Raw genomic sequence first — 21,158 nt, forward strand, 5'->3', positions numbered from 1 at the left:
TTCATTAACCGTCGTTTGCATAATTCTTTCCTTTCCAATTATATGAACAAGTGGGCAATTACGGTGAATTGATGTACAGATACAGCATGTGAAGTAACGGTTTCCTAAAAATTTGCAGAAGAAGATGTTAAAAAGTTTGGCACTAACTAATAACTACTCCCCAGTTGCCTCGGTTGCATTAATTTATCATCACTTACATCTTTTACTACACTATTTTATTATCTCTTGCTACTTCACTTTCATCTATAAATATGCTTCCATTTCTCAGCCTTGTTCTTCAGACTACTATTTCCCTCTTAAACCAAGTCTCTCATTCTTCAAAGTTGTAGCTTTTTTTAATTCATTGCAGCAAAATGGAACATTTTGCACTTAATTTCTTCATAATATTATCTCTAGCCACAGTGAAATGTACTTATGCACAGTGGACTAGTGCTCATGCTACCTTCTATGGAGGTGGTGATGCTTCCGGTACAATGGGTAAGTACTAAACATTTGCTGTAGTGTTAAGTTGTTTTGCTGATTTCGACATTTAAGTCGAAAAATTCATTGATTTTAACGTTCTGGTGGGCTTGTGATGTTCAGGAGGAGCTTGTGGGTATGGAAATCTGTATAGTCAAGGTTATGGGACAAACACAGCTGCTCTGAGCACTGCCCTGTTCAACAATGGCATGACCTGTGGAGCTTGTTTTGAAATCAAATGCGTAAATGCCGGCAAGTGGTGCCTCTCAGGATCCATTGTTGTCACTGCGACTAATTTCTGTCCTCCAAACAGTGCGCTTCCTAACAATAATGGAGGGTGGTGTAATCCTCCATTGCAGCATTTTGATCTCTCCCAGCCCATCTTTCAGCGCATTGCTCAGTATAAAGCCGGAATTGTCCCTGTTCAATACAGAAGGTATTAACCACATTATATTGCATATATTTCCACAGACAATTAGATTCCGAATTGAGACTAATTGAAATTTATTCACAGGGTTGCCTGCAGAAAGAGTGGTGGAATACGATTCACTATTAACGGGCACTCATACTTCAACCTGGTGCTGATAACTAATGTTGGCGGTGCTGGTGATGTTGTTTCCGTGTCTGTCAAAGGCTCGAGGAGTAACAACTGGCAACAATTGTCGCGCAACTGGGGCCAAAATTGGCAGAGCAACTCGTACCTTAATGGTCAGGCCCTCTCTTTCAATGTCAAAACAAGCGATGGACGCTCTGTTATCTCTAACAATGTGGCTCCTTCTAATTGGGGTTTTGGTCAGACCTTCACCGGCAAACAATTCTAATTGTACAACATTTCACTGCAGAACTAACTGAAGCATCGAACCCCTAGTCTTGACTACTTACCACTTCCTTTTAACTGATTATAAGTCTTACATTTGCAATATAATGAGCCTGCTGCTACAAGCGGAGCCAATGGGGCTAATCTAATGTATCATCACCGATGATCATATGTTTGAGAGGGTGGTTTTTGACCCTGCTCAAATGATTTAGTCCGTTTTTTTTTCCTACGAGTGTTGTTTGTTGAGCCCTATATAAGAGGTTCATATACACACACCATCAAAGGTCTGGTGTGATGTCTTGTACTTTTCTTAAGTAGTAGACTTCCAAGTTATTGAGGCTGAGGAAGAGGTATTATAAACTTAATCTTGATTGTTCTCTCTGTAATATTTCCAAGTTGAAGTGAGGAATGAAACTTGCGAAAGTTGTTTCTTTAATCACCAATGCTATAGCCTAAAGCTTCGAGTTTCAACTTGCAAATACCACCGTCTTTACTTTATTCAGAGAATAGAATAGAATTTCACCTGGCTATACACACCGGAACTTCTGCAGAACCTGGTGCTGGTAATAAAGTCTCTCACATGAACATAACAGTAGTCTTTAATATGACAAACAGAATAATTACCGGTGTCCAAGGCGCGCATAGGCATCATTTGCGGGAAAGTGAAGACCATTATTTAATCTGCAACATCTTCTCCTACATGGGGATCCCCAACATTACGCTTTTCCAGCATGCCCCCACTATAACAAAGATTAGAAATATGCCAAGGCGTGCTTCCTCTCTTCACGTTTCTAGCACAGCCAAGCTGGCTTGGCATAAGCACATTGTGTGTGTGTGTGTGTTAAGAGAATTGCTGTTAAAGAACACTGTAGTGTGATGCCCTACATAGCATATTGTATAATATAGGACACACCTCCTGGTTGGGCAAGAGCATCCTCCATTTGTTCACCAGTTGACGAGAATAAGATTACTGTCACAAGCATGAGAATATTATAAAGCCAGTGTAGAATGAAGTGGTTAAACTATAGTATTAACCATAAGACCAGAAAATATTCAATACAGTCTACATAAAACTTATATAGTGAGATTAAACATTATAACTCAAAAATCAGAGAAATGGTTTATGATAATTATTTCTAAACACTGCACATCAGCCCTCACTTAAAACTAACTTTATCATTGAATTAGTTGGCCATCAAAATCTGATTCTTTTCGGTAATTCCATTGTAGTGCAATACATCAGTTAAACGTAAGCAAGAGTGATTAACCTATTGTAGTGTGATATTCGTTCTTCCCAGTAGTAATGAAGCTTTGCGTGTTTGATCAGACACTACAAATACACTTTTCCTTTGAATAGACAATAGTATGCCCTTGGATATGATACAGGCCCAAGGCGCCAATTCTAGATGTAAAGAACCATGAATTTCAGTGTTTTTACAGTCAAAATAAAAAGGACCATGGTTTGCCTGAAATAGATAATTGCATGACCAATATACTAAATAATTAAGCATATTTGGTATTATCAGAAACAAGAATGGTATATACCTGTCCTGTATTTTATTTATTTCTTCATGAAATACTTGGCTGTTTTTACTACGATTATAGGGGGGTAATAGCATAGATAAATCCGTCCACTATTATTTAGAGATGCTTCGGAGTACATTTAAGAGGGGATATGAACACTGAATGAGTCACAGATATTGACTGTCCAGAGGTACCGAAGATTTTATTATGCCTCTGGGAATAGTTGAACTTGCTTAGAAACTTTCAGCCCCATTCAAGCATCTGCAAGAACAATTGACTTGCATAAACCGCATATGGGCCAAATCCTTCAAAGGTTAGGACGTTAGGTAGTAAGCATGAAGTTCTGTTTGCACATAGTCATGCTAGAAACTAGCTTGTTCCATTTCTTAAATGGCAATTTCAGTTTTATATTCTCTGATTCCAGTTCTCTGTCATTCTCTTCTAAGCTAAAGCTTAAAAGTAGTAAATGTTGTGAGAAAGAAGAACTACTTGTAAGAACACAATTATAGATTATTATTGTCCAAAGGCATCAATCCTAATCTACCTACCCGAAATTAGATAGAAATTAAGAATTGGTAGGAAGTGGGAACCCATTTTTCGTGGTGTTGAGCAGAAAGAATATAAAACAAAAATATATTCCTGGCTTCAGAATACAATCCAGCCCCAGAAGCTTTACTTTGAGTTAAGATTCTCAAATCCCATACCTTGGAATCCCTCAGAAACTTTTTCTCCCAAAGAGAATATCATTCCATTGTCATCTTTTTTATATGTTCCTGCCAATCCTTGTCAAAGGTGGTCAATAGATCACAAACCAGTGACTAATAAGCATCTGGCACAGGCATATATTTTCTTTAGTGATTGGCAGGCCATTGTGAATGTCCAAGTAAAATGCAAATCATTGTTACTTTTTGTAACTTTAATCTGTTCCTGCAAGGAAAACAAAAATCTATACAAGAGCCCCCCAACAGGTGATTTATAAGTCGAGCCATGTTTTCAGCTCTCAGAGTGGAAAATATTATATACACGAAGGAGACGTGAACACTAACACAAAGCAATTGGTAACTGGTAGCAGCTAAATATACTTCTTTCATACCATATTAAAAAAAAACTCAAGAGAGTCGATTACAGCAAAAGCCTTTTATCCACACGACCACATCTAGAAAATAGAAGTAATTTTACATTTACCACTTCCGGAAAAATAACATACCCAGATCTTAAATCATAAGTAAGAGGTACATAAAAATATTAAGAGAAACTTTATGTTGTTGCATAGAGATTGTTGCTATTTCTTCTTTTATAAACTTTCTATCATAGATTGCTTCTGCATCAATTGGCATCCAATATTTGACATTAGCTTAATATATATTTAGAGAATGAGGAAGATAAATGTATAATAAGTTAATAACAGGCTTAACAGCTATTTTACATCATGAATTGCAAGGCATATAATTCTTCCCCTGGCACAATTCATTTTTATCCGCATGCAAGCAATATATTAAGGATTCTTTATAAATTACACTTTACCAAAAGGCTCCACAGATCCTCAAAATGGTAAATATTCTCTTATCATACCAAAAGATTGTCCTATCAGAGAGCTATGGTTTGGAGCTGAAAACAGTTAGGTGAAGATATTATTGAAGGCAGGTAAAGTGTTCTTGATAAAATTCATGATGGTAAGTTTACACATCAGCAAACAGATATGAAAGATTATAGAAAATGGATGACCATGGCTTATATTGTGATTTCTCAAAGTGCTTGTAGTTTAAATAGCTGAGTGTTGAGGATTCAGGTATAGCTTAGTGACAAAGATTTATTCTAACTATAAATGTAATAACTACTACATGCAAAATTAAGAAATTAATTTTCTGCGAACTTGTATGTTCATAATAACATCTATCTGTATATTTTCAAACATACACACTTGAGTACTATCAAGCTTTAATGTGCTGTGAAGAGAAAGTGAGAACAGCAATGACAGTTTCAAGTATACATCAAGGATTCTAAGATTCATGCAAGTGAATTTATAAACCCCACCACGAACTCAACTGCTCGAGTCAGAGGAAAAGGCAATTGATCTTCTTCAAGCCCCAGGCTAATTACGCGTTACATCAAATGCAAATATGCTCTTTTTTTTTATGAAGTCCAACCAAGGGCAATTTTTCTTATACTGGTTGAAGAATAGATATCTGAAAAAATTGTGTCCCTACTCCCTGGTACCTTTATTTTACAATTCCGTCTAAGATTAACAAGTACCAAAAATATGGAAGTAGACAAAATTGCATGTATTCCTTATTCCATTCTTGGCTTTTCATACAATCTTAAAGAAGAGCATCTTTTATAACTTTTCTAACTTTCTCTAGTTTGTATCCAATTCTGAGTTTCAGATGCTCCAGCCATGAGAATCCTCTTCTCAAGTTAATCAGTTGTAATCTTCTAATAGGGTCCTGGTCCCAAGCATGTGTATGCTGGACCTCTTATATAAAATACAGTTTCCCAACCGTTGGATGAATATCCAACAGTCAGGATTATAATTTTTTTTAACACGTCCAACATTTTTTTCCTGTTGGATGGATAAAATATTCATTTCGATCGGCTAACTAAAAAAATCTGATGAACGGACAAATAACCATTTTATCCGTCCAGCGGTTAAAAAGTTCTGACGTGTTAAAATAATGTTATAATCCTGGTCGCTGAATATTTATCTAACGGTCAGGAGGAAACTGTATGTTACATAAGAGGTCCCCAGCATGCACATGTTGGGACCATAAAAACTAAAAACTAGTCATGTTGGCAACATAAAAAGAACTGAAGGGTAAACCTTTAACAGTAGTAGTAGTACTAGTACTACTACTACTACTAATAATAATACTAATAGATAGGTGTGATATGAATTTTTAATGGGGTAGGAATAATTTGCTTGATAGTTTTATACTTTTACTACTGCAGAGAGAGTAAATTCTTCCACTGAGATCAATATATTCTACTTGTAAATGCATATTAAATTCCCAACTAGTATAAATGCACACGATGTTCTGCTGGATTGATTGATATATATTGCAGGGTGTTAAGCGTGGCAGAACATTATGTAATTTAGACTGATTGAGCCTTCTACGAGTGCGTAGAAAAAGATGAAGTTTTGAAGTAGGTCCCACAGATGCTCAGGAGTCTGGACTCTGGACTGAAAGGACTATATACCTTTCTGAGTATCTGCAAGGACTGGATTAGTGGACTGGGCCATCAAAGATTCTATGCCTCTACTCCCCTTCCCTTAACTCTCAAGTCCTTCCATTTGCTTTATAAGGACATGTTGAGCTCAACCTTAACTGTGAGAACTGGTCATACAAAAGAGGACATACACAAGGGCTGCAGTGTACAGTCTTGCAAACTTTTCTCTTTTTGTTAGTTTCTTGCACACCAAGAATGAGGTTGCTGTATAGCATCATATAGCAGATTCAAGTTTCAGATTTAAGTGTAAGCATACTTATCAGAAGACAAGTACGGACAGGTAAATTCACAAAGCTATTACATAAGATCATAATATTGCCCTCTTGTCACAAAGCTAATTGAAAGAAACCCTTTTGAAGGCAAAAATGCATCATCATCAATATTATCAGGGAAATAATAAGCAACCTACCTCAAGAATGTCGACTACTCCTGAAAGACATCCGTTCCTGCAAGGTGGGAATGCTGCAGGAGATTCAAGTCTTGTCCTCTCAACAGATGCAAAGCCTAGACTGAAGTGGACTCCAGACCTTCACGAGAGATTCATAGAGGCAGTCAATCAGCTTGGTGGAGCAGACAGTGGGTGCCTAGACAATTGTAATGTTTGAGATCTAAAAAAAACTTTCGCTTAACTGATAAAATTTTCTGTTCTTTTACTGCAGAGGCTACACCAAAATCAGTTTTAAGACTGATGGGGATTCAGGGACTTACATTATACCATTTAAAGAGTCATCTTCAGGTATATATTCCAGCCATATCTGAAGTTCAGGGCCTTTACTTAAGTTCTCTCCTATAAGTGTGAGTTAAGCATTAAAAGCACAGTGGTAAACCATAGCACATAATCAAGACATAAGCATTCTTACATCCTGGCACCTGCACAGTTAAAATCCAATTAGCGCATTCTAGAAAGGCTAGAAAGCTCTGATTTCTCATATGTTCTTATTTAGTACATTTTCTAAAAAACATTATATATGCATATATGTAAGAAGGAAGATTAACTCTCGCGTTTTGGCTGCCAGAAATACAGGCTTAGCAAAAATTTGCATGGACAAGCAAATAACAGGGCAAGCAATATCAGTGAGCTTCTCATCTTTCATTAAACATGCGGATTTTAACATATAAACAGTTACTGCAAAGGAAACATATTGATTGTCACCTGTGGAAAACAGTTGCAATGGCTGGAGACACGATGTCATGCTCGGCCGGAACTTGCGGAAGTAATTTGGACATTGGACCTCAAACAAATAAGTACGCAAGCAAGAGACCACTCATGTTCCCTGGGTAATTCATATATTAATTACTCTAACTACAAATTTTTTTTATGCAGCAATTTACATATAGATGACGCAATACAGATGCAGATCGAAGTGCAGAGACGACTACATGAGCAGCTTCAGGTGCGGTATTATAGATAATGGTTACATGTGCGGTTTACTTCAAACGCCAGGATATATGTCCACATTACATATTTGACATGACAGAACGAATAATGGGACATATACAATCTAACAACCGAAGCTTGTAGAGAATTATGAGCAACCATGTAAATCAGTACTGTTCTAAATGACAGGTACAGCGGCACCTCCAACTTCGAATAGAAGCTCAGGGAAAATACTTACAAACAGTGGTAGAGAAAGCGCAAGATACTCTAGGAAGACAAAACTTAGGCACGGTAGGACTGGAAGCTGCAAAAGTCCAATTATCTGAATTAGCCACTAATGTATCCACCACCAAGTGCCTTAACTCTGCATTTCCCTATCCACAACATAAACAAGCAAGCCAGCCAAAAGACTGTTTACCACAAAGCTGCATGGCCTCCTCTGAAATATTCCAACAGCACCAAGAGAATCAAGATAGATGGAGCAGAGACCTTGAAAAGAATAGAAACTTCATGTCACCTATTGTTCAAAGCGCAGATAGGGCATATGAAATAGAGCTTCGTGCCAGTGACTTGTCAACAAGAGTTGGTATTCAGGGAGGAAACTGCAGACATGTGGAAGAAAAATTGAACAACAGGGATGCAAATGCTGATCTTCTGTATCCAAGAACGGACTCGGTTAAACAAGAGAATGAGAGAAGGCAAGGTTATCAAATATCCCACTCTTCCCCGAGGTTGGACTTAAATATTCATGATCACAGTGATGCTACTTCAAATTGTAAACAATTCGACTTGAATGGACTCAGCTGGTCCTGACTCTTCATATGAGCGCACTTGTCTGTAAACAAATAATTACATATTCAGATGTTCCAGGTGTGGAGAAGAAGTAACAAATCTCATTGAAATTTACTTCTCTCTGGTTGAGGAAAAAAAAAGAATAGGGGACACCAAACAAAGGTCTCCAGAAGCACGGTTTAACGCATATATCTGTAACTGGTCTACTTGTAATGTTACGTTTTTTTGCTTCAATTGTTCTAATGGAATTAAAGATTAAAAACGTTGTACAAATAGAATTCATAACACAGATATCAAGTACAAGCTTCCATCATGTCTTGGCTGCTAAATCTTCAAAACTTTGCACGGAACTTTGTGAGGCTATAGTAACATATATGTGTAATTCGGTTCGGTTTTTACCGAATAATCAGCCCTAGTGTAAATTGTAATCAGTCCATACAGAGATGAGAACTCCAGCTTAAAAATACTACTGATAAGATGCTTTAGGTACCTAGATAAGTCATTAGGTCTACTACACTCGCATGTAATGTCTTACTAAAACTCGTGAGATTGTCAGCAGCAACGAAACAAATCACTTCTGACATGACTAACTTAATAAATTACTGAAACATTACGAGTTCAAATCCATGCTCAAAAGCAGTCGAATAATAACAGGATAGATTATTAGATTACCTTCTCAGGAATTATGAAGTACCCACTAGCTAGTAGTAGCTACCAGACCTGCTGTGCATGGCAACTGAAGCATAGATGCATACAACAGATCCTGGAATGAGCTCCAAAAAATCAAACGAGCAACCAGCCAGCAGAAAGGAGGGAGGGGGGCAGATCGGTCACTCCCGCTGTCCCGGAAAGCCATGGTGTAGAATTAGGAGAAAAGGCCCAGCCCGGTAATGCGAAAATATCAAAATCGTGGAAAGTGCTCAAAAACATAAGATAATTCTGACATTTCGATTTTTAGAATAAACAATATTTCAATTTTTAGAATAAAAATATTGTACTGCTTTTAGATCTAAAAATCACTACAAAATATAATATAATATGAAATAGTGGCTTCAAAAAATTACATTATCTAATAATCAAAAAATGAAAGAGGATCGACTATGCACAATCTAGCATTAGGAGTATTAGGATTGCAAAGGGTTGTAAATGAACCGCAGGTTGAGTTTTACCGATTTTGATCTATTTTTTTTTTTATCGAATCGAGCAAAATACGATTATCTTGTTAATCTTTTTTACTTAATTTGATCTCGAATTCGTTAACGATCGAGTCGAGTTCGAGTTATTAGCAAACTGAGTATAATCGATATCGAGTTAAGTCGAAATAGAATCGATTGATAAATTTTTTTGCCTTCTTCCCATTTTAAGGTGTTTGTATATACATTTAAAATTTAAAATAATAATAATAATTAAAATTCCAGAATCAAAAGGATTAAAATCAAAATTCTTAATTTAAAACTTAACAATGATTGATTGTAAAAGGTTGTTTAGTTCAACGATGGATACTCACGGGCCAGAGCGACGCCCACTCAAACTTACTTTGACTAAATAAGTAAATATCATCATAATTTTAAATATAATTTAAATTTCTAATTAGGTGATATTAGAATTTTTTGTAAAGATTAGATAAAACTCCAATCAAATATATTAATATTTTTAAATACCTGTAATAAATCTGCAAATATAATTTTATATATGATTAAACTTGTTACATAAATTTAATATTTAATTATATAACTTTTTTTGTTTAAAAAAGATAATCGAACGTATGGTACAGGGTAGTACGTGGGCGGGTGGACGGACCCGACCCGATAGGTGTCAGGCAATAGCCCAGCGGCCCCAGCCCATGTTTTATAATTGAGCTTTCCGGCCACTTCATCTCTGCACTCGTGTGTACTGTTTTCATCGAGAAATAAAAAACCCCAATTGCAGAATATACATAACTAATCACCGAAGCTCTCTGAACTATACGTACAAGCACAGACATACACACAGCGAGGCTAGGGTTTTGGATGATAAGCTCTTCTAATTTGACCTGTTCATCACAATGGGAGCAAGCAGAAAATTACAGGGCGAGATCGATAGAGTTCTAAAGAAGGTTCAAGAAGGCGTCGATGTTTTCGATAGCATTTGGAATAAGGTACAATCGTCTCATCTTTACGTCTATTTACTCTAAGTAAACGTGTGTCTTATAATTCGTTTCACTTGTATGTGTTGGGCGCTGTAGGTTTACGATACGGACAATGCTAATCAGAAGGAAAAGTTCGAGGCGGACTTGAAGAAGGAAATTAAGAAACTGCAGAGGTACAGAGACCAGATTAAGACATGGATTCAATCGAGCGAAATTAAGGATAAGAAGGTCAGGTTTAACCCTCACTTATCATCATAATTTATTATTATTGCAGTTTATATGAATATGGCATTTCGTGTCTCAAACTCGAAATTAGAACTCCGGGCCAACTTTTTATGTTAGTATATATAATGGACTAATTGTATATGATAACGGTTTATGTTTTATACTGATTGGAATCCAAGATATTGATGTAGATGATTGTCACCTTAAGGCAATTTTGGAACTATAAAGTAGCTTAGCTATACAAAATCAAAGATTAACTACATAAGAGGATAAGCGATTAATCTATTGATGTGGCAGTGGCATTTAGTTATTGCCGAGAAGAGCACATTTATTTATTCGTATCGAAAAAAATTAAACGCCTGGGTGTTTAGTTGAACCAATCATGTAACATCCCACATCGATTAGACGATTAGATAAGAGAGTATTTGAGCCTTTATAAGCACAAGCAAATAACTAATGTATACCAAGTTAGGTTGGGTCTGGTATGCATCTAGTTGTGGGCTTATGGATGTTATGAATCATGTTTGGCTCGTCTTTGGATATACTCCCAAGCTTCAACTCTGAATTTTAATTATTAAATGTTTGATATGCTTTGGTAATAACAATTATATTACTAAATTAGTGGCTTTGATAAATAATCATTGACCTAAAAAACAATCAAGCCAAAGATGTGTTGTAAAATGATCCTTAACTTGAATGTGTTGAGGGGTTTTATTTGTGAAGATGAATTTATCTTTTGCAGTGACTTGTTTTCGTCTTATAATCATCATTTTCATGTATCATAGACATATCTTTTTCAGTTTATATCTCATTATTTGTTTCATTGAATATAACATTTCTTTATCTTACTAAGCTCCTTTTGTAAGAACATTCTCTCCTATTATAATTACTGTACACTGATGTCTACTCTGGTCTCAAGTTTATAGACACTTTGTTTACACGTGTCAACATAGGTTAGTGCCTCCTATGAGCAGGCTCTGATGGATTCTCGAAAACTTATTGAGCGTGAAATGGAACGATTTAAAATTTGTGAGAAAGAAACAAAAACAAAAGCATTCTCCAAGGAAGGTCTTGGTCAACAACCTAAAACAGTAAGCACTTCTGCTCGCACTCTTTAATTTGTTTTTCACTTTTACTTAAATTTTTTTAGTGATTAGTCATTAGGTTTAGGATATGATGAATTATTACTTTTTTCTGTGAAAGTTTGAAAGGCATATTAAATATGTCTGTTAGTTTTGGTCACTGTGCTGACTTGTTTCATATATGCTTGTTATCTTCTGATAGGATCCAAAGGAGAAAGCTAAATCGGAAACAAGGGACTGGTTGAACAATGTGGTATAGTACCATTATTACTTGACAGACTTCTTCATAATAACCTTAAAAAAATATGATTTAAAGAATAAAGTTTGTGTATCACTGTATCATTAGTTTAGTGTTATGGTGGAGATTCCACAAGTTAATAATTTACTCACTTTCTTGTAAACATCAAGAAATCATATAATATATTTTGTCACTAAGAGTAGGTATCGGAGCTGGAATCTCAAATTGATAGCTTTGAAGCTGAGATGGAGGGGCTGACCGTCAAGAAAGGGAAAACCAGGCCACCCAGATTGGTAACATATAAACGCGCCTTTATAGTTATTCAAGTTGTTTCTTTTGTTGTATTTGTTAATTCTAATGGGTGATATCACTTCAGACACATTTGGAAGCTTCTATAACTCGGCACAAGGCTCATATAATGAAGTTAGAATTGATCCTGAGACTCTTGGATAATGATGAGTTGAGTCCTGAGCAGGTCAATGATGTCAAGGATTTCTTGGATGACTACGTGGAACGTAATCAGGTCTGCCTAATTGAGTGTTTTTTGGTTCTGCATTATGTCATGATTAAAAAAGACTAGTGAATATAAGTTTTCCTTAAAAGTATCTTTATAATCTTATAGCATCATTATAAATGCTTCACTTGTTTTTTGGGGGACAAATGTCAAATTCTCTTCTTAGCACTTAAAGCTGATTATTTCATTTTGCACTTGTAGGAGGACTTTGAAGAGTTCAGCGATGTGGATGAACTCTACAGTTCGTTACCATTAGAAAAGGTGGAGGCTCTTGAAGATCTAGTGAATATAGGTCCTCCTGGCCTTGTGAAGGTGAATTATCTGAGCTGTGATACATCTTCTGGAATATATATATATATATATATATATATATATATATATATATATTAGCATGTACTGTCCTGTCATGGAAAAGACATACTTAAAGAATGGGCATGCCGCTACCAAGTAGTTCAGCAAAAACAATAAGAAGAACCGAATTCGTAATCTTGTAGAAAGTGGTAGTGGCTCTTCATTAATTTATACGAGTTCAGATCATTAAGTTAGAGTTTATTGACTTATTAGAACAAATTAGAATTACTGTCATCTATCTCTATCTCGGACCCTTCAGTTAGTGAGTAATCATTAAGCTGATGAGATCATGCCTTATGCTGCCAATATATGTGGGCTTATCTTTAGGTTCTTGTCCTCAACTTAGTGGTCACCGGTCGACTATGATCGGTTTGTGAGATTTAAGCCAACCCTTTGATGCTTACACTCGTGTTTGCTTGAAATGCAATAATGATAATATACTGTAAGGTAACAAAAAATATAATGGACCTTGACTTAGGTGGTCATCTGTAGACTCTTGTAGGTTCGTAAGATTCAAGCCTTCTCCTATTGATGATAACACTTGTATTTGCTTTATGTACAATACTGATAGTATCTTGTAAGGTTACAAATATTTAAAGTTTTACGATGATGACCTTTATGTGATGTCAATAGAGCAGTGTGTCTGACCAACAAATTTGACTGCTATTGTGTTTCTCCTTCCTGTTGAGAGGTTTTTGACTAGGAAGGAGACCGGAGAGCATCTTATGTGTTCTAGTGGGCCTTATAACCTTACAGGTGCTCTTGGCTTGTAGAAACGTGGTTTTCAGCTGCAGTACACTAGTACTTCCCTGTTAGGACTATCGTTGCAAATGGTTTCCAACTGTATCATGCTTAAGTTTCTTACAGTTCCCAAACATATTAACACCGGAGGACTATAAATGAGTATATAGAAACCAAAGAGCGCTACTTAAAAAAACCTATGTTTTATCTCATACGAGTAATATCCGACTATGAAAGGTATTCTGACAAAAAAAAGGTAATATCTGACTATAAAAGAGAGATGTCATGTTAATTTCCCTTAATGCTGAGATTAACGCCATAACCCTGTCAGCACACTGCCAAATATGTCTCGGTGAGTTTGAGTTATTCGCTGTAGTTCTATTTGTTGTTGTAAGTAGTAACTAACATTATAAAAGCAACTGGATGGCACTGACTTAAAAACTGAACTTTCTTGATACTTAATGCCACATTGAAGCCTGTCTACTATTCATGTGTCTCTTTGTAATCGTATGAAGAGATGCAATGAACGTGCTCTTTACTGTTTAGATGCTTTTATAAGAGAGTAGTCTTTTCTGTTTCCGCAGGGTGTTGGTGCAACCAGTGCCATTTTAAGTTTGAAAACCTCTTTGACGTCTTCTTCAGCTCCACCGCCGGTATGTTATCTCTCAGTATCTAGACTAGATGGTATAACTTGGAGATGATTGTTTCAGTTAAGAGGCTTATTGGAGTTCTTTTTAGTTAGACTTGGTGCATCCTTTGGATTCAGAGATCATTTGGTAACAGGAAGTATCATGCCACATTAAAGGCATCAAACATGCTTTGTCTCTGACAGTTTGACACAGATTTTCTCAATCATATGCCTCAAGATTGTTTTGAGTTGTAGATTTTTTGTGGAGATTGCTCTTAAAGGGCTTCTAAATTTCTATTACATTTTTCCATCTGTATATATTATCTTTGATATATTTTCTATAACTGGTTTCCGCCTTCTTTAAATTTTGTCACTGGAAATGGTTTCAGATTAAATTCCCGAGACCCTAGGTTAATGATATTATTGGAAGCTGATACTGGTTTTTCACTTGTACTAGCGGTTAATTTGTTCTGTTTTAAATAAGGAGTACTGTCATAAATGACTGATTTATTCTTCGTTCGCTAATTTTATTAAAAAATTAATTTAAACTTTGATTAAGCACCCGTGCTATAAAATTTTCCTTCGTTTTTAGCACACTAAAACATGGAGAAAGGTTCCTATTCCCGTTGAATGGGCTCATTAACCACGAACCAAATGCCTCCTTCATTCTTCATATATCCCTTCCCCTCTGCTCACTCTATATATTTTCAGACATAAATTATACTTGACCATGGAGGCAAAGCAAGAATTTCCTTAATATGCTTCACGGGGTTCTACTTTAGTTACTGTATCAGAGGATACAACAGGACAAACTCTCATATGCTGGTAACATTATACATTTAGAAAGCTTTATAGTGTCTTTTCTTTAAGTTTGCTTCTAATGAAGAAAACACATTGCGGTCCTAAATTTTATTAGGTTTGGCATGTGAAGACTAGCTGTGCTAATGCTGTTCAAGTACTGAATTTTTATATGTTTAGCGAGCTTTATAAATAATATTTAACTTGTTCTTATGGAAAAAATATTCTTTATGCTGTGTATTTTGAAATCTTCTTCAGACACTAACATTAATGCCTCTTTGGTGTACTCATTGTCAGGCTGTGGTGAGTTCAGCAAACCAGCAGGGTTCTTCCGTCCAAGAGCAAGTTGAGGAAACAGCTTCTCAAGACAGTACAGATATAGCTCCAAAAACTCCATCTTCTAAAAGTAATATCATTGGTGCTTCCGCTCCAACAACACCAACAGGTAGCCATGTGACTGGGACCCTGAATACCAATGCTCATGTTTTACCTGGTGCATCTACTGCTTCAACAATACTTTTAGGTCCCAGTCCTGCTCGGGGAGTGTTGGAAGCTGCAGCTGTTGTATCCTCAGCTCCAATAAGTGTATCTATTCCGACCAAGGAAGAAGAGGTTGCCAGTTCTCCTGGTCGTAAATCATCCCCCGCTCTATCTGAATCTTTAAGGGGTGTTGGTAGAGGTAACCTGGCTAGCCCGTTATCAAGTAGTAATGCTTTAGGTTCCGGCAGTACAATTCCCAGCAATGGAGCCTTTGGGGCATTAGCTCCTTCTGCCTCTGAAATTACAAAAAGAAATATACTAAGCACCGAAGAGAAATTTACTAGCACTGGGCCAGTGCAGCCTCTGGTATCCCCTCTAGGTAATAGAATAATGTTGCCGCAAGCTGCCAAAGCTAATGAAATGACTGACAGTGGAAATGTCGGAGAGACTACAGGCATGCCTGGTAGGGTCTTTTCTCCATCTGTAGTTACTGGGATGCAGTGGAGGCCTGGAAGTTCATTTCAGAACCAAAATGAAGCAGTATGTAACCTTTTTTTTAAAAAAAATCTAAATTTATTGCTTTTAGCCTATTATTGATTAACTGCCTAAGCGTCAGTTGGGTACATGTATTAATAATTAGAAAATCTGTTTCTCATCTATTGAGTGATCCTTCTACTTTATCCTATTACTGAAGGCAATATATTGCCAAGAATATTTAATCAGTTCTATGGGAATAGAAAATAGTTAAAGCTTGTTTCCACGTTTGGGAGAGACTACAGTTGGCTCGAGATGATTTCTTTGTATCTTCAGCCATTGTACCACTGCTTGCATTGAATACCCAACTATAGGCTTCCTTTTAGAATCCAATCTTGAAGTATTTTTTTCAGTGTTGTGAGTCATTTGCGTGCATTTCAGGGACAATTTCGTGGAAGAACCGAAATTGCACCAGATCAGAGGGAGAAGTTTTTACAGCGTTTCCAACAGGTACAACAAGGTCAAAGTACCATGCTCGGCATGCCTCCACTTTCTGGTGTAAATCACAAGCAGTACTCATCACAGCAACAGAATCCTCTCATGCAGCAGGTAGTTCTGTTAATAATATAACAATTTCTTTGTCTGTTAATCAGTAATTCTTCAGCGTTCGCTTTGTACTTGATGTAGTTGCCAAACTGTGAATTGTGCTGTGCTCGACTAATCCAAACTTTGGAGTAGAAAACAATAATTTTACTTTGTTTCTCATATGGTATCCATATTAGTAGACAATATAGAACATACTGGCTTAGTTTTGACTCTACTTAGTCCAGTATATCTAGTATTCGTTATGTAAGTATGATTGTATAAAGCTAAGGAAAAGGGGGATCTAGTTTAGAATTGCTATATGGAGTCATGTTAAACAATACATTATTTGACTTCATTAAATGTGTGCAAGTGACATGGAATAATAATTGGAGGTAAATTTATAAAGAGAGAACCTCAAGACTTTTTATTAGTTCCAGTTGGGCTATGGGAGATCTAGTTTAAAATCGCTATTGGAGTTAGATTTTAGGAAATGTGACATATTAAAATGTGGGTGAGTGAACATGGAATAAAAAGGGAAACCTCAAAGCTCTTAATACTTCTGTCTGGTATCTCTTTGGTATTTGCCGTCATATTTTACTCATCAAGTAATCTAATCATATAACTTCAAATCTTATTTTCAGTTCAATTCTCAGAGTTCAGCTACCTCTTCTCTAGTTGGGCTAGGAGTTGGAGTTCAAGCACCTGGTATTAACACGGTTACATCTGCCTCATTGCAACCACAGTCAAATTTGACTCTTCAACAACAGTCCAGTCAGCATGCATCAATGTCGACTAGTCATAAGGATCCAGGTTTTTCCAGTTTTTTGTATAAGATTTAAATTTGTGTTGTGAAATTCAAGATGTTGAAGTCAATGAATTTATGTTTTTTTGTTGCTGATGCAGAAATAGGTCATGCAAAAGTTGAAGACTTGCAGCATCAGCAGCATTTATCCGATGATTTAGCTGCTGAATCTACCCCTATTTTAGGCGTTGTCAAGAATAATATGAATGAGGATGAATCAAAAACTTCATATTCTTCAGATATGCCGGTATGTTTGACCCTAATATATACTGTATATATATGTGCAAATGATTGAATAGAAACTAGAAACTAATTTAAGCCGTTAGATCAATCTAATCAAATGGCCCCCCTAGAATGCACCAAACACAATTAAAATACACCCTCCCACACATGATCCCACATAACCCTCTCCGTTTCTATTTTGATTTTTCCCGTCAATCACTAAATTATTTTTTTTGAAATCTGACTTTAGTGTATATTTTTTCTTCTCCCAACGATCAATTTGCATACCATGTGTGCTATATTTCGACGCAGTTTAGAATTTTCTTTATTTTAGTTTCTAGTTTTTTTATTTTTAGGAGGTTTGTAGTGGAGCAAGAACCTATATGTATATGGTCTTACTCCACTACAAATAAAAACTATAAAAATATTTATATGTATATTTGTATAGCCTCGCATGATGAATATGGTTATCAGATGTTTGTGAAAATCTTGAATAGCAAAGGGAACAACTTAGATTTTTACTTCTGCTTTTTTTCAAGTGTCACTAAATTAGCAAATTTGTTTAAAAAATTGAAGAAAAATCAGATAAAATCCAAGCATACATATAGTACTATTGGGTTTCCTTTTACTTGGAATACTGATAATCTGGAATTCCTTTACAAAAACATAGAATCTGAATGTCAAGCCACTCCTGAGGTGGCCAATTGTGAACTCTTATGTTATCACTACTGCAGGCCGGTGTAAGTGGATCCTTAACGGAGACTGGACAAATGCCAAGGGACATTGATTTGTCTCTTGGGCAACCTCTACAATCCAACCAGTCATCTGGCAGCCTTGGTGTTATTGGGCGGAGAAGTGTTTCTGACCTTGGTGCCATAGGTGATACCCTTGGCGGACAATCTCTGAATTCTGCGGGGATGCATGATCAGTTATACAATTTGCAGATGCTTGAGTCTGCTTATTACAAACTTCCTCAGCCAAAAGATTCTGAACGTGCTAAGAGTTACATTCCTGTACGAGATCATAATTACTATATCCACTCTTTGTCAAATTACTTTAAATTTTATGTGATATATGTATGTATGCTTTTTGGAATTTACAGAGGCACCCTGCTGTTACACCCTCCAGCTATCCTCAAGTTCAGGCCCCTATTGTTAACAATCCTGCCTTTTGGGAAAGACTTGGAGCTGATAATTATGGCACTGATACCCTATTTTTTGCCTTTTACTATCAACAGGTAGTTTGGAAATTAATGTTGACATAATCCAGTCACATAATTATTAGTCAATGAATTAGACATTTGTTATGTATTTGTTTTCAAATAGAACTTCATTTTGTACAGAATACTTATCAGCAGTATCTGGCTGCCAAAGAATTGAAGAAGCAATCGTGGAGATTTCATAAGAAGTACAATACATGGTTTCAACGTCACGAGGAGCCAAAAGTGGCCACTGATGATTATGAGCAGGGCACATACGTGTACTTTGATTTCCATATCAGTGATGAGTCACAACATGGATGGTTTGTCCACTCAACTCCTTTCTTAATTGTTCTGGGCTTCTACATGCATGATCTATTTGCAGCTTGTTTATGTTTGTCTTTATTATTGATGGATATACAAATGATGACTTTCTGTTTTGAAAATTGATTTATCATTGATTCTAAATTGGATCTTTGTGAAAATTGAGTACATGGTGCTATTGGGTGAGACTTGAGAGAAATGTCTAGAACTCTAGGCCACTGTTTCTGGATGAACTTGCAAAAACAGAGAGAAAGATGTGAAAATTATTGTCTGGATAGATAGAAAGATGTTCACCTATCATAATTGTCTTTTGAGAAAAAGGTTTTTAAAGTTTTTGGAACTGGTGTTCTAAATGATGTATGTGATCAGGATCTTGTTTCAGTCTTCACCTAAGCCTCTTTACTCAAGGTCTGACTGCATCGGTTTAGACCCTACTTTCAAGTTTCAGGAGGGGATATAACATATCACTCACCTGTTCATGAACACCTTTAGTTTTTATTTTTGAGTACATAATGTGTGGGCGCATGCATACCAGTAAAATATGATTTTATAAGTCCATTCATAACCCTCCTTGCATACTATTTTATTAGGCCAACATGATTTTCTTACTGCTCATTGCCTAGGTACAGAAAGCTATTTCTTATGACTATATATTTGCCATATTTTGTTACTGCTTAAATTATTGTCAGCACATGCCAATTCTATTTGGAAGCAAGTCCAGAACATGGATGCCAGTTTGGCTTTAAATTGTTTGACATCTCCTGACTTGCTACCATATATACCATATCAATCTTCCAATAATTAGGATTAAAAAGTTTCATAGATGACCATAAAATGAATTGATGATCCATTATATTCTGTAAACCCGTCATTATATCATCTGATCGTACTGGGAGCTTGCTTAATAGATGGTTCAGCTGGATGAATACATAATGTTTAACTGTTTGTAGTATTTTTTTGATACTTGAAACTTCATTTATTAAATTACACTTATTTATCACTAATTGTGATGCATATATTAATTTTTTTGTTCAGGTGCCAAAGAATCAAGACGGAGTTCAGATTTGAGTATAACTATCTTGAAGACGAACTTATCGTTTGAAAAGTATATAGTTCCTAGACATTGAAGATTGGAGTTGAAACTCTAGTTTACCATGCAACCATGCCTAGTTTTTTTTCCTTCTCGTCGGGACGGTTTTCATTTGAACTGTTCTCAGCATTTAACTCCAATGAAATTGTGTAATTTTACAACTTAATTCCATCACAAATTGCCGAACCTACTATTTCTTGTCCTGGAGTTTTTGGAAGCTGAATATTGGTAAAATTTTTTGAGTAGGATGGGAACCGAAATTAAACCAACAAGATTACAAGAGTGTGGAGAATTTAGAAATAGAAGGTCCAAAAGAGAGCTTAAGCATGTGAAGAGTGGGCAAGAGCCAAGAAGTGAAACGATGATAAAGATGTCCGCCCAACGCATAATATTTATTGCAAATGGTCGGTCGTTGGGACGTGTAGGCGCTCGTTTCAAAACAGTAAGCTGCCACGTGAAACTGTCTCTTCCCATCTCTGACAATTTATACATAATAAAATGTGTAATTATTCATGTATGTACTTCGCCTCACAATAATAATTCGGTTTTGACTTAATTTAGTCCAATAAATCAGATTTTGACCAAGAATCACATATTGTATAACTAAAAAATATTAAAAATTATATTATAAAAAATATATGTGATCTATTTAATTTTTTTTATGGAGGAAACCGCTTTGATCTGTTTTAGCATGTATCTTTAAGTTTTCTAAAATTGTAAAAAATAATTTTTATTTATGATCAAAATACGATTTGTTTGATTATTACAAATATAAAATGATTTATCATTTAGTTACTTGTTTTAAAAAAAATCAAATATACGTACTCCCTCACTTCATCCCAAGTCGTTTATGTTCACTATTTGCACATATTTTGATACTCTTTTCAAATAAAGTTGCATAACAATTTTTTTAAATTTATCATTTTTTAATAAAAAGTTAAACATCAAATTTTTATTGAGAAAAAATATTTTAGAACTATATTTTATAAGAGTGTAAAGAACGAGCTGGATAGAAGGACTATAGGCCGTTTGGATAAGTTTTTGGTTAAAATAAAGAAGTGAATTAGAAGTTAAAATTAAATT

The 21,158-nt window shown here is 35.8% G+C and overlaps 3 protein-coding genes across 5 annotated transcripts; all 3 read left to right on the forward strand.

Moving 5' to 3' along the window:
• The first annotated feature begins 266 nt into the window (after nucleotides 1–266).
• On the forward strand, nucleotides 267–1,712 carry LOC108218688 (expansin-A15). The gene is made up of 3 exons (XM_017391752.2): nucleotides 267–477; nucleotides 583–895; nucleotides 974–1,712. The coding sequence occupies exons 1-3, from the start codon at nucleotides 354–356 to the stop codon at nucleotides 1,278–1,280; spliced, it is 744 nt and encodes a 247-aa protein (XP_017247241.1). The 5' UTR covers nucleotides 267–353; the 3' UTR covers nucleotides 1,281–1,712.
• A 4,413-nt stretch (nucleotides 1,713–6,125) lies between these two features.
• LOC108218687 (myb-related protein 2) lies at nucleotides 6,126–8,429 on the forward strand. 2 transcript variants are annotated; one of them, XM_017391750.2, is made up of 7 exons: nucleotides 6,126–6,305; nucleotides 6,385–6,601; nucleotides 6,685–6,761; nucleotides 7,042–7,099; nucleotides 7,192–7,270; nucleotides 7,350–7,419; nucleotides 7,593–8,429. In XM_017391750.2, the coding sequence occupies exons 2-7, from the start codon at nucleotides 6,391–6,393 to the stop codon at nucleotides 8,214–8,216; spliced, it is 1,119 nt and encodes a 372-aa protein (XP_017247239.1). In that variant the 5' UTR covers nucleotides 6,126–6,305; nucleotides 6,385–6,390; the 3' UTR covers nucleotides 8,217–8,429. The 2 variants fall into 2 exon arrangements, with proteins under 2 accessions (XP_017247239.1, XP_063947509.1); XM_064091439.1 differs by having other exon boundaries at nucleotides 6,174–6,305; nucleotides 6,415–6,601.
• A 1,606-nt stretch (nucleotides 8,430–10,035) lies between these two features.
• Nucleotides 10,036–20,261, forward strand: LOC108218731 (general negative regulator of transcription subunit 3). Of its 2 annotated transcripts, XM_017391815.2 has the most exons (16): nucleotides 10,036–10,332; nucleotides 10,420–10,551; nucleotides 11,502–11,639; nucleotides 11,833–11,883; nucleotides 12,072–12,161; nucleotides 12,245–12,391; nucleotides 12,584–12,694; nucleotides 14,059–14,127; nucleotides 15,198–15,920; nucleotides 16,296–16,463; nucleotides 17,081–17,249; nucleotides 17,343–17,488; nucleotides 18,198–18,476; nucleotides 18,566–18,700; nucleotides 18,806–18,984; nucleotides 20,021–20,261. In XM_017391815.2, the coding sequence occupies exons 1-16, from the start codon at nucleotides 10,240–10,242 to the stop codon at nucleotides 20,085–20,087; spliced, it is 2,697 nt and encodes an 898-aa protein (XP_017247304.1). In that variant the 5' UTR covers nucleotides 10,036–10,239; the 3' UTR covers nucleotides 20,088–20,261. The 2 variants fall into 2 exon arrangements, with proteins under 2 accessions (XP_017247304.1, XP_017247305.1); XM_017391816.2 differs by lacking the exon at nucleotides 14,059–14,127 and having other exon boundaries at nucleotides 10,076–10,332.
• The last annotated feature ends 897 nt before the right edge of the window (nucleotides 20,262–21,158 follow it).

The sequence above is a fragment of the Daucus carota genome, chromosome 4, assembly GCF_001625215.2.
Source record: "Daucus carota subsp. sativus chromosome 4, DH1 v3.0, whole genome shotgun sequence".
NCBI lineage: Eukaryota > Viridiplantae > Streptophyta > Magnoliopsida > Apiales > Apiaceae > Daucus > Daucus carota.